This window comes from Notechis scutatus, chromosome 2 (assembly GCF_049901735.1).
Source record: "Notechis scutatus isolate UNSWTSFEM ecotype Mainland chromosome 2, rNotScu1.2, whole genome shotgun sequence".
In the NCBI taxonomy this organism is placed as follows: Eukaryota; Metazoa; Chordata; class Lepidosauria; order Squamata; family Elapidae; genus Notechis; species Notechis scutatus.
In genome coordinates, this window is record NC_142010.1 from 141,788,406 (window position 1) to 141,801,151 (window position 12,746).

Consider the following 12,746-nt stretch of genomic DNA (forward strand, 5'->3'; position numbering starts at 1 on the left):
TGAAATTGGATTGCCAGAAGAATACAAGGAGAAACCCAATGCTAAAAGATGCAGCTTTGACAGGGCTGTGTGAATCTGAAGGGACTGGCTATTGTGTCCATCCTTTAGGGATACAACAACAGAATGGGTGGAGGACAAGATTGATTGTGAGCCCAAAGCTTGAAAAGATTCCTGTTTTATTTACTTTTTTATTAGATATTTTTCCCCTGCCTTTTATTTATAGGTGGTGAACATAGCTAATACTTCTCCCTATGTTCCTCATAACACCAACTCTCTGAGGTAGGTTGAGCTGAAAGGGAGTGACTGCTCCAAAGTCATCCAGCTGGTTTTCATGCCTAAGGCAGGGCTAGAACTCAGAGTCTCCTGGTTTCTAGGCCAACACCTTCACCACTACACCAAACAAGCTCTCTGTGACTATGCCTATCCCTATGGCTTCATCTCAATGTAGCTGTGTTTTGTGGCTGTTGTTACCACCAATAGGGCCAAGAACAACTTTAAAAATATTTTATCTATGGGCTAGAGGTGAAATTAAAGCCACACCACAGAACCCATCAGAAAGATCTTTCCAGGACAAGTTTGTGTCATGGGTAGATGCAAGTGAGGAATGACCCTTATTAACAGTACTGGGGTTAGTGGCACCCAGTACAGTACAATCAGTATGGATGAACCATTTAGAGGTTTATCAGAAAGTGAGGCATATACAAGAGATGTGAGGTTTTGCTCAAGGTGAACATAAATTTTATGCATAATGTTGAAAAACAGCTGCAGCATTTCAGGGCCCTGTTGGACATGCTACGTTTTTCCAAGCACAAAACACATGATGTTAAGTAAAAGCACAGTACAATAAAGGTTTTATTGGTTGACCACTTTGAGATTTTGCTGCCCATGTTGGTTCATTGTTTCAAACCCACTTGAGATTAGCTGGTGATGTAGGTCGAATTACATCTAGGACTTGCTCTAGAAAATTCTCATGCAGGTGTCTCTCCTTCAAATTCATACATCATCTTCAGCTGCTGGCACAGTGTTGTCAAGTTGTGTTTGCAATGTTTTCATAACCATTGTACTGGGGGTTGATGACTGTTGTGGTAATAATAAAAAGGAGCAATTAGAGAACACCCACAGAACCATCAATAACATTTTTAAAGGAATCCAGTTTACTAGAGAAGATGAAAACAACTCACTACCCTTCCTGGACATCCTGATCTACAAAGACCACAAAGGCAAACAAAACGCAAATCTACGGAAAAACCACCCATACTAACCAGGTGCTCCACTACCAAAGAAACAAACTAACCTCCCACAAGAGAAGCTGTGTAAGGACTTTATTTAAATGAGCCCAAACACGCTGCATCAACCCAGAACAGCAGAAAAAAGAAATGCAGCATCTATGTAACACATTCCAATAAAATGGATACCCACCCAACTTTATTGACTAGTCCCCGACCACTCAGTCCCCGACCACTCAATCGAATACAACACCAACACAAACCCTTAAAAAATTACACTGCTATACATCAAGAATATCTCAGAAGCCACAAATAGACTACAACAACCACATGGAATCAGCATAACATACAAGCCAGCTAAAGCCCTTCAAAACATCCTAAGCAAACCAAGAGATCCAGCAACCCCAGAATCAAAAACGAGTCGTCTACAACACACAATGTAAGAATTGCAACAACCACTATTAGGACAAACAGGCAGAAGCCTGGCAGGATGCATCCATGAACACCAACTGGCAGTCACAAGACATGACGAAAATTCTTTAATTTCATAACACAGAGACAGATTTAACCATAGTTTCAACTGGGAATATGTGATAATCCTAGACCAGGCCTAACCCAAAAATGCCAGGGAATTTCTAGAAGCCTGGCAGTCTGCCAAATCAGCCATCACTAGACACATAGACATTAGCAATGTCTATAGAATATGCAAAGGAGACAACCAACCCAAAAGAGAAAAAGACTCCAGCACCTCTCCACCAGTAATCAGCACTCGGATCAGCATAGATTAACTCCAAGGTCAACTTCAGGCCAACAATCAAGTAAGCAATACCCCAATCAAGAAACTGCCAAAGAACCATCAGTAAACAGCCCAATCAAAGAATCCCTAAGACTGTCTCCACCCACACTGACAGGCAAGACATCACAATATAAACTGACAGCTAACAACACTCCTTACTAGCACTGATGATGTTACCTAGTCAGGACAATGACACATTTGCAAGAAAACAAGCAAGCTCAGCACCAAGGACCCCTCATGTCAACCCTGAGCTACAAATATTCTTTATTGGTGACTCTTGTGGTGGCACTCTTGAACTTGAAGTTGTTCGCCTGGAAAAAGAAATCATAAGATCAGGGCAAAGTGCAAATACTGAATTTGTACCTCAAGTCAGCAGGAAGCTCCTCCATCTGCAAGTGTGGTCATGTTTGAAAAGGCCCATTCCCTACTACCCCAGAAATCAATCTGAAGCTATCTCTGAAAGGATTCATACATTTTTATGCTATTTTGGTGTGACACACTGATGCATTATGATGCATTGCCTCCGAGTAACCATCAGAGCGAGATTGCTGCAATTGACACCAGCTTGAAAGTCTGTGTGCTTTTGTGCAAAAGATCTTGATAATTTGCTTGAATTGCATTAAAAGGCCTTGAGGCACCCAAGCTAAATTTATCTCAGATAGACTCAGTTGCTTTGTTGAAGCTATGGCCATCCATGTAAAGCTGAGTGGAGCTTGGGGCCCTAAGTCCTGATTGTACAAACAAGCAGAGGAGAACTACAGTCCAACCTTCAGGAGGATGCCAAACTGCTCATATCCTCAATGGTAAGTAGAAGAACAGCACTGCTCAGCATGTGTTGAGGTAATTCCCCATTAGGAGAATGAGCGCATACAGGGAGACGTATTTGAGAGTAGTGTTTGAATAATACACACACAGCACACAGATACACTGTACAGTAAATGTAGGTTTTTACTTCCAGAAAGGTTTAAGCAAAGTTCAAAATAAGCAGTCCAAAATCATTCACAGATAAATCAGTCAGTTTTTCAATCCAGGGATAATCCAATAACAAATTCCAGTGTCAAAAACAATTCAGTATCAGACTCACATCAAATCAAGAATAACAGTCAATTAGGAAAAATGGAGCAACGGCAATACTTTCCAACAGAAGGAAACAGAGATACACTCATACTCTCTTCTGAGACTCAGACTAAACAACCCAGGTTTCTGGCTCCATCTTATGGCCGTTTGAGAAACCACACCTAATTAGAGTTTTGCATTTTCTTAAAGATACAGTTTTAAAATGTTTATCCTGGTTTATATATTTCTAACCCAAATAGCTGTTAGGTGACTCATATTCATAACAGCATGTATGGTTAAGAACAAGCAACAATATGCCCCTCGTATGCTTGCAGCATATGAAACCATGCCGCCTCCAGTCCATGGAAAAACCTCTCCATGGAATTAGTCCCTGGTGCCCAAAACGGTTGGGGGCCGCTGCCCTATACCATTTCAGACAAGGGGCTGTCCAGTCTCTTTTTAAAAACCTCCAGTGTTGAAGCACCCACAACTTCTGAAGGCAAACTCTTCCACTGGTTATATGCAATGTGCGAATAACATGCAAATTTTACATTTTCCAGGAGGAAGAGCTTTGTCCTTTGGATTTTCTGCAGGTGTTTCCCAAGGTGCAAAGCCTACCGGTGGGTCAGGTTTGCCCCTCAGCACGGCCTTACAAGTTGAAAATGCTTCGAAGGGCACTGACCTGAGATCACAGAGCATTTCTTCGTTCTCTTTCAAGGTGTCTGAAATTCCACCGGTCACAGATCTCCACAATGACTCGGAGCAGGACAATGGGAGCCAGCCCTATGATCACCACAATCCCCGCACTCCTTAACACTGGCATAAGATTCAGCTGCCTGGTAGAATCCGGCACTGCCAGAACAAAGAAAAGAAGCATGGGGGTTAACCTAAGTTGCCAACACTCCCACCAGGAATTGGAGAAGCTACTTTCCATTCCTTTGCTATTTCCTCCCTTTTCTATCTTCCATTGTAGCCATGTATCCTGTGCCTTGCTATGTAGCATCCATGCTCATCTTCCCATAGTAGGGCTTCCAAATAGCTTCTTCCTTGTACCAAGGTTAAACGTTATTTCTTTTGCAGACTGAGGATATTGATTTGTTTTGCTTATACTTGCCTACAGAGCTAGGCTTGTCAAATAATGTGATGGGGATTTGCTGGAGGCTCTGTTTTTCAGGGGTGAAGTTCTGCCACCACTGTTTCCGCTGTAATGCTCTGCTCCCCAAAGAGCAACATTGGGAAGCTGTCATGTCAGCTAATGACATTTCTCTAGTATTATTAAATGTCATTCTTTACAGAATAGAAGGGCACGAGGAGGCGGGGGGAGAGAGCAGCCATTTTGAAGAGACAGCCATTTTCATTTTGGTAGCAAGATTTATGTGCTGGATTCACTCACTGCGCTAAGTGCAATATGCTTAAATGTGATAGCTGGTCAACCAAAGATATGCTAGAGCTAACCAAAAATAGAACCAAAAGCTTTGTACGATGTTTAAACCCAGCCATTGTCCTCCCCCATCTTTGTGTATAATCTCTAGCTGCAGTTTGCATCTAACTCCAGATGATTTGAGGTAAGGGAGGAGGAACAATATCTCCTCATAGTTCAAAGATAGTAAGATGAATACTGAAGCAATTTGTACATGTCAGCTGCCATCTAGAGCCAATACTTATGCAAAAAAAAACAACACCCTTGTTTTTTGCCTAGATTGAATCTTACAGATCCCATCTATCAAGGGGCAAATGATGTATGAAAGCATACCGATTAGATTTACATATCACACTAAGACATAACGTGAATTACATATCTAGTGCAATGGGAAAATCCAGTGAGTTGTGGTTTATTCAGCAAAGCATGGTTAGCGAGCAGTTGATTTAGAAATTCGATTCTGCCACAGCTCCTTACGGTGATGTACGCAGATTCCCTTTCCTGCTATAGCATCACAGGCTGCCTAGCATATAAATAGATCCTGAGTCTGGATCCCACCAGAAACCCAATACCTACCTACCTTCTTTCCTCCCTCCCTCCCTCCTTCCCATTCCCAGCATATCTAATCGATGGTCTCTGGGAAATCCCAACAGAACAGAAGACAGAAGAATAATATCACAAGCTCACACTTCTTCCCCTGACAACTCACCCTTTGGGTCATTCACCGTAAGGAGGATGCTGCCTGTCTTGTCCTCCTCAATGAGATAAATGAGGAGGTGTCCATCTCCTCTCTTCATCTGGCACCATCTCTCATCCACGGGTGCCACCAACATTCTCACCGTTTGGCTGCAGGAATTGCTACAGTTCTGACTTAGTGGTCCAGTTCCAAAAGCCTTGCACTCCGCACAATCCCTATCAACAGATGTATTGTTTTTAAAACTGGGCACTTTTATTTACTCTTGCTTAGCATAAAGAATGGGCCCCCCACACCCATACCCCCCCCCCCCAAAAAAAATGCTAGCACCAATGGAGAACTGTTTGATCACCTGGGCAACTAAATGTGGTTCAACCAGTTGGTGATGGGAAAGGGGGGGATTTTTTTCTCTCACATCACAATACATTGATTGGTTTTGTTTATAAAATAAACAGGCCAATGTTGCTTGATTTGTCCACCCAGATTAGATTCCTTTTCTATATTGTGAATCCCTACTAACATTCAGTGGCAAAAATGAGCACGTGTTCTGAAGTGGTTTTATAATTTGATTTGCCTGAAGTTATAAACTCTGAGTAAGACCACCTATAAGTCTGAGGATAAACAAGCATATATGCAAACCTAAAAGGGGCAGATTTTTAGCTCACATAATAATAACAATTTGGAACAATGCAATATGATCACACAGAAAAAGTTCCTTCTGTAGTGAAGCTCTAATGTTCCAATTTGCTTATTAAAAGGGGTGAGAGCTACTAAATAAACAGAAATACAAGCTGATAGTGTCATGAAGGTACAATTTGTTTAGTGACCAAGTTACAATGACACTGGAAAAAAAGTGACTTAAAACCATCTAGCCCGCACATTTACTAGCACTGCAGCATCCGCACAATTACATAACCAAAATGTGAGCACTTTGCAACCGGCATGTGTTTATGATGGTTGCATGGCCCTAGGATCATGTGGTTGCCAATTCTGCTGGTCCAACAAGCAGAGACAATGAGGGAAGCCAGATTTGCCTAACAACTGCATAATCCACTTAAAAGCTGTAGTAATTTTCTTAACAACCATGGCAAAAACAGATTATAAAAATCAGGTGCGACTCAGTTAAATAACCACCTTGCTTAGCAATGGAAATTAATAGAATAGAAATAGAAATAATACATTAATAGAATAGAGAATAATGGAATGGAGTGGAGTGGAGTGGAATAGCATACAATAAGGATAGGGATGGGGATGGAATGGAATGGAATGGGGTTGTGGTTGTGGTTATAAGTCCAGAGCTACCTGTAGTAGCACAGTGAAGCCCAATGAAATCTTCCTAAAGCTGGCATCTTCTGAAAATGCTAGGACTGCAGTTCTTAATGTTGTCAATGGGCTGGCTAGGAATATAAAAACTCATGGAGCCCTCCAGTTACTTGCTAATGTCCCCGTCTGTCACTTAAAATGTGATGGCAACCTTGGGTGATACTCTAGAGACCCTGCAATTCAGTAGATAGAATAGAATTCTTTATTGCCGAGTGTGAATGGACACACAAGGAATTTGTCTTTGGTGCATATGCTCTCAATGTATGCAGACAATTCATCATTTAGACAATCCCAGCAATTCAGCATTTGCAACCCTGTTTTAAGCTATCCCAAGTTTCTGGTCTGCTTGCTTCACTGATGCCCACCGTATTCCAACTAAATGGAAGGATTTAGGATGCCAACTTGCTCAAGCAAACTTGCATTGAAAGTATCCAGTGCTCCTGTGCAGTATTGATGAACAATGGAAAAGTGCAATGTCATTGGCATCAAACCCAGTCAAAGTACATGGTAATGGTTCTCTCTTTGACTTAATCAGGGCAGTGACTGACAACGAGCTTTGCTCAATGAAGCCCCCCTGCTTAAAAGGAACCATGAACAAGCAGCCAGTCTTTTCCCTCTGTGCATTGGCTTCCTCTCCTCAGCCTCACCTGTGCACCTCACAGGGCATCTGGTGGTCAACACAGTGGCTGCCCAACCACCCAACGTCACACTGACATCGGTTGCAGACGCAGTGGCCATGCCCATTGCAGATCTTGCCCTCTTGGGTGCATCCACTGGTATCCAGGCTGCACTCACATGCATTGCCAGTGTAATTGGCCTGGCATTGGCAATGACCACACCTGCACTGCCCGTTACCTGTTGGCAGAAGGAGACAAGCACCATAGTGAAATTCTTTCTGTTATGGAGAAAATGCCCACTTCAGTAAGCCACCAAGATATTTGAAGAAAGGTGCAAAAAGTATATTTTATCAGCATTCAGAACTACGGATAAGTCCCGCTGAGTGCAAGTTCAAATAGCGCAGCATTTGATTTATTGCAAATTATATATTGATAGGTCGTATTTAATGCAAGCCAAAACTGACTTAATGAGAGGCAAATACGCACAGTTGAGGCTAGCACATGCATCGTTGCATTTGGGTTTTATATACTAACACTACATCATGTGTGCAAAATGGAGAAAAGGGAAGCTCTGTTTGAGAAAAGTACAAAAAGAAGAGGCTAATTTTGAAGAGTTACAGCAGAATACAACAGAGAGCAGGTATGCTTTGAATATGGATTTATCCTCTAGTTTGTCCTTGTTCTTGTTTACTTGATTTTTAAAAATTTTTTATTAATAAATCAGTATTCTTATCAATAGGAACATTTAGAATTTTTGTTTTTATTATGCTTTCTACTGTATATCTCCTGTGTGACTTTATTAAAAATAAATTTCCAAATATATTCTTTTAATCTTTTTATAGTTCATCGATAAACATATACAAATTTGTGTTTAAAAATGTTCACTGTCTATTTCCATCAAGCTGGAACCACATAACTTTCTTTGCCACAGAAATATCACTTTGAGTAATGCCAACCTGAATAATGGGACCTTTTTGTGGGATTCCTTAGCAGCACTAATCAAGACCTACCTCTACCTTAAGCATGAGGGAGCCACAAGGTTACAGATTATATACTCTCTGCAATGACTTAGAAAAGCAGCGCAAGTTCTAAAATTATCTTTGCTGCAGGAATAGAGGATAACATCATGGGAGGAACCCTTCTGTGGGTTGATCTGGTGCCTCTTCATTCTGCTGCTTTAAGGAGACCCCAAGCCTGTCTGTTCTACTGATACTAGCAACTTCTAACACAAGCAATGTCCTTTACTATCTCCCTATATACCTCTTTATAAGGACGTGGTGGCTCAGAGGCTAAGACGCTGAGCTTGTCAATCAGAAAGTTCGGCAGTTCGAATCCCTAGCGCTGCGTAACGGAGTGAGCTCCCATTACTTGTCCCAGCTTCTGCCAACCTAGCAGTTCGAAAGCATGTAAAAAATGCAAGTAGAAAAATAGGGACCACTTTGGTAGGAAGGTAACAGTGTTCCATGCACCTTTGGCATTTAGTCATGCCGGCCACATGACCATGGAGATGTCTTTGGACAGCGCTGGCTCTTCAGCTTTGTAACGGAGATGAACACTGCCCCCTAGATCCGGAAACAACTAACACGTATGTATGAGGGGAACCTTTACCTTTTTTTATATACCTCTTTAAAGCACAGAAAAGATAGCAACCTGGTTTTTGTTATCTGTCACCTTATCCCCATCCTCCAACCTCTGGGGTCAACAGGCAGTTTCAGTTTGTCTTCTCCATATAATATGAACATCAGCATTAAAGGATAAACTATTATTTGTCCCATACACAAATCCTCTGCCTTCTCCAAATCGTTCGTCTTTACACATTTCCACCAGCATTGCCTGCATATTTACAAGCATAAGCATGAGGTGGAAGACTGGAGATACATTTTCCTTCTAATGGAAACTTGAGTGCTGAGGCAGTAGAATTGTCTGCTCCATGTACAACATTTTTAATGTATTCATATAAAGGAAACAATAAGGGAGAATATTTGTAGCTCAGGGTTGAATTGACCGACCCACAGACGGACCCACAGACAGACAACTCAACAGACAGACAGAAGGACAGACTGACATGTGGACAGACAGACTCCAGTGCTAGTGATGATGTTATTTACTTTGGGTGCAATGAAACATTTGCAAGAAATCCAACTGCACCAAAGGACCCTGCATAAAAGAAACATTCATAATGATAATGAGTTATGTATCTTATATTTATCCCTCTAATGGCTAATGAGAGTGCCCATCTGCCTGACTGCCTTATGTCTGTATATCCCTTAGTTCATTTGTCTGTCCCTCTGTCTGTCTACATATCACTCTGTCCTTCTGTGTCTCTGGCTGGCTGTGCAACTGTTTGTCAAGTTGTCTGTCTGTGGGTTCATCTATATGTCTGTCCATCTGTCGATCTTCATCCAGCCATCCATCCATATGTCTGAGTGTTCGTCCTTCCATTTGTTCATTTTTTTGTCTGTCCATCCTTCCCTCTCTCTGTTTATCCACCGGTCCATCCACATTGGTCTATCCATCTGTTCTTTGTTGCTGGTCCATCTATCCATCTGTCTGACTGCTATCCATCTGTTAAACAGTATGTTTGTCCATCTGTTTGCCTGTCCTCTTTTCAATCTGTCTTTTTGTCTGTTTGTCTGTCCATCTGTTGTTCACCTAAGTATCCATCCATCTGCTGCCTATCTGTTTGGCCATCCTGTCTCAAGTAGATGGATGGACAGACAAACAAAATATGGACAGACAGCTGTACACATGGACATATGGACAGTATGTCTAAAGCATATCCATCTGTCCACTGTCCACTGATGCAGTTTGTCCATCTATCCACTGTCTCTTGCCTGTCTATCTATACTTTCATCTCTTCATCTATCTATATGTCTGTTTATCTTGTCTGTCCATTTTTCTACCTGTCTGTCCTTATATTTCTCCAACTGTCCATCTGTCCTTTTGTGTGTCTGTTGGTCTGCCTGTCCATTTGTCTATCTAGCCAATAGCCTGTCCTTCTGTTCATCTGTCTCTCATCTGTATATCCATGTGTCTGTCTGTTCAACCTTCCATTCATTCTTCTGTCTCATTTATCATCTATCTGTCCATCCTTCCTTCTGGCTGGCCACCTGTCCGTCGATCCTTCTGTTTGTGACTCTGTGCTGTCTGTCCATCCATCTATCTGAACTGGCCAGCTGACTGTCCATTTTGTCCATCTGTCATTCTGTCCATTCTTCTATTTGTTTTTCTGTTTGTCCATCAGTGATGTTACTACTTGGGAAATTAAAAGCCTGCAAGCAATCAGCAAAATTCAGACAGAACCTTAGACAGGCCTCTATGGTTCAACCCTGACCTACATATATTCTCTTCAAATGGAGAGTAATAGTACCTTTCATGATAAAGAAAATCATGTTTTTACCTGCACAGAGTTGCCCATTATGTCGTTCACAGGCAACATTGTCACAACTGCAGAAGGACCCACTTGCTAGGGTTAGAGCTTCTGAACCAAGTAATTCATCTTTCCTGCAATCACAACGCCGGCCAACATAGCCTTCATGACATCTAGAGAGGAGACAAAGAGCATTTCTAGTTAACTATTTACCCTATGGCTATTATTAAGTGTTGTACCTTATGATTCTTGATTCTTGATGAATGTATCTTTTCTTTTATGTACACTGAGAGCATATGCACCAAGACAAATTCCTTGTGTGTCCAATCACACTTGGCCAATAAAGAATTCTATTCTATTCTATTCTATTCTATTCTATTCTATTCTATTCTATTCTATTCTATTCTATTCTATTCTATTCTATTCCATTCCATTCCATTCCATTCCATTCCACTCCACTCCACTCCACTCTATTCTATTCTATTCTATTCTAACTGTTGGCTTGTGTGGTTTCATCCTCACTAACTCCCTACATGCTGGCATAGCTGCAATCCTTCAATTATGATTGAAGCTGGGGTTAATCCTTATCTAGGCATTGATAGAAGAGGAGAGGAGAGGAAAGGAAAGGAAAGGGGAACTCTGCTAATGCTGTGACACATAATTATTATAAATCAATCATTGCCTTTCAACCCTTCTTCAAGACTTTCACAAGAATGATCTCTGTAAGTTCTGAATTCATGTTGAACTAAATAAAATTCTCTTCCTTTTAAACTCAGAGAGATTTCTGAATGCAGTTGCTTGTTACAAATGTATGCTTGATATCTGCTCTTTGCTTTATTTTCCATTTTTTTACTTCAAACTCTTCTTCAGGTGGCACAATCAGGCATCTATCCACCTTCAAGGGCAATCCAAACAGCAGAATATTTAACATGGACAGTTTCTGAGGACATACCTTTGAGCCTTCTTAGATCAGTTTAGGGGGGAAAAAGATGACTTGTTAGGCAATGGAATAACATTCCAGAGGTAATGGATTTTGAGCCCCCTCCAGATTTTCCCAAGGGAAACTATCCTTTTAAAAAAACACCACACATTTCAATCCAAATGTTTAAATATATATATACCCCGATCTACATTTATTACAAAAATAAAAATAAACAAGGTCTCTGGCAAGATTTATGGGTGAAAGAAAGATTATATATAGCATATTACCATATCATATTTTTTTCTAGATGTGATCCAGATACTTTTTTCTTCACTGAATTTTTCAGTGAGAAGATAAATGTGAGGTTTGGAGTTGATCTGAACAACCACTTTGAAACTGCAGTTTTTAAATTTTGATTGCACAAATTGCATTTGGTCAAAAAGATTTAAGCAAAAGAAAGGAAGGAAGGAAGGGAAGGAAGGAAGGAAGGAAGGAAGGAAGGAAGGAAGGAAGGAAGGAAGGAAGGAAGGAAGGAAGGAAGAAAGAAAGAAAGAAAGAAAGAAAGAAAGAAAGAAAGAAAGAAAGAAAGAAAGAAAGAAAGAGCTAGAAATAATATTGCTTGCTTGGTAGTTTAAGTGCTTCTTCTGAATAGGAACTGACATTTAGACATGAAGATTTCATTTCTTTAGTCTTCTCAGAGAAGTTCTCTAATCAGGCCTTCCAGGAACATGCTACAGCAGGGGTGTCAAACTCAAGGCCTGTGGGCCAGATCTGGCCTGAGGGATGCTTAAATTTGGCCTGCAGGGGCAGCTTGGAAATAGCAAAGGACTGGCCCGCGATGGCTCTGACAGCCAAAATGGGGTGTGTAGTGGCTGCGCATGTGTCCCATTTTCAGCCTGGACAGCCTCCTGCAGCATTTTGCTGGCCAAAACAGTGTTTTGTCCATCATAACTTCAAATGGTCACCAAGAGACCAGTCATAAGTTAAGGACTAACTGTAGATCATTTTGCCACTTCATGGAGGCAAAAGAGACCGTAAAATCAATATTACACTACTTTATTGCAATATTTCTGACCTGGACCTTATTCCAGACAAATGAAGGAAAAGGGTTTTTTTTGAGCATTTATTGCTCTGCAACAATAAATGTTAGCGAAATTATCAATATATTTTCTGTGGTCGATAACCAATTTGGTGGTACTTATGGTGTCTAGATTGCAGAGTTCCATCATCACAGTTACATTTTGAGGGAGAGGATGATATTCAGGTCATCGGTTAGTTTATTTTTTTAATATCAAATTTTATTAATTTTTATCAACATATAA

General features: G+C 41.0%; 1 protein-coding gene across 3 annotated transcripts in view; it reads right to left on the bottom strand.

Moving 5' to 3' along the window:
• Positions 1-722: 722 nt before the first annotated feature.
• Positions 723-12,746, bottom strand: part of ITGB7 (integrin subunit beta 7) — a 55,784-nt gene continuing 43,760 nt past the window's right edge. Inside the window, exons 12-16 of one of the 3 annotated variants that reach the window (XM_087956421.1) lie at positions 10,533-10,675; positions 7,163-7,370; positions 5,208-5,410; positions 3,761-3,930; positions 723-1,077 (exon numbers count right to left, since the gene is read on the bottom strand). In XM_087956421.1, coding sequence (XP_087812547.1) covers positions 3,767-3,930; positions 5,208-5,410; positions 7,163-7,370; positions 10,533-10,675 — 718 coding nt within the window. In that variant the 3' untranslated portion in view covers positions 723-1,077; positions 3,761-3,766. Of the gene's footprint in view, positions 1,078-2,952; positions 3,931-5,207; positions 5,411-7,162; positions 7,371-10,532; positions 10,676-12,746 lie in introns of those variants that run through there. The other 2 variants (XM_087956423.1, XM_087956422.1) reach the window with 2 other exon arrangements.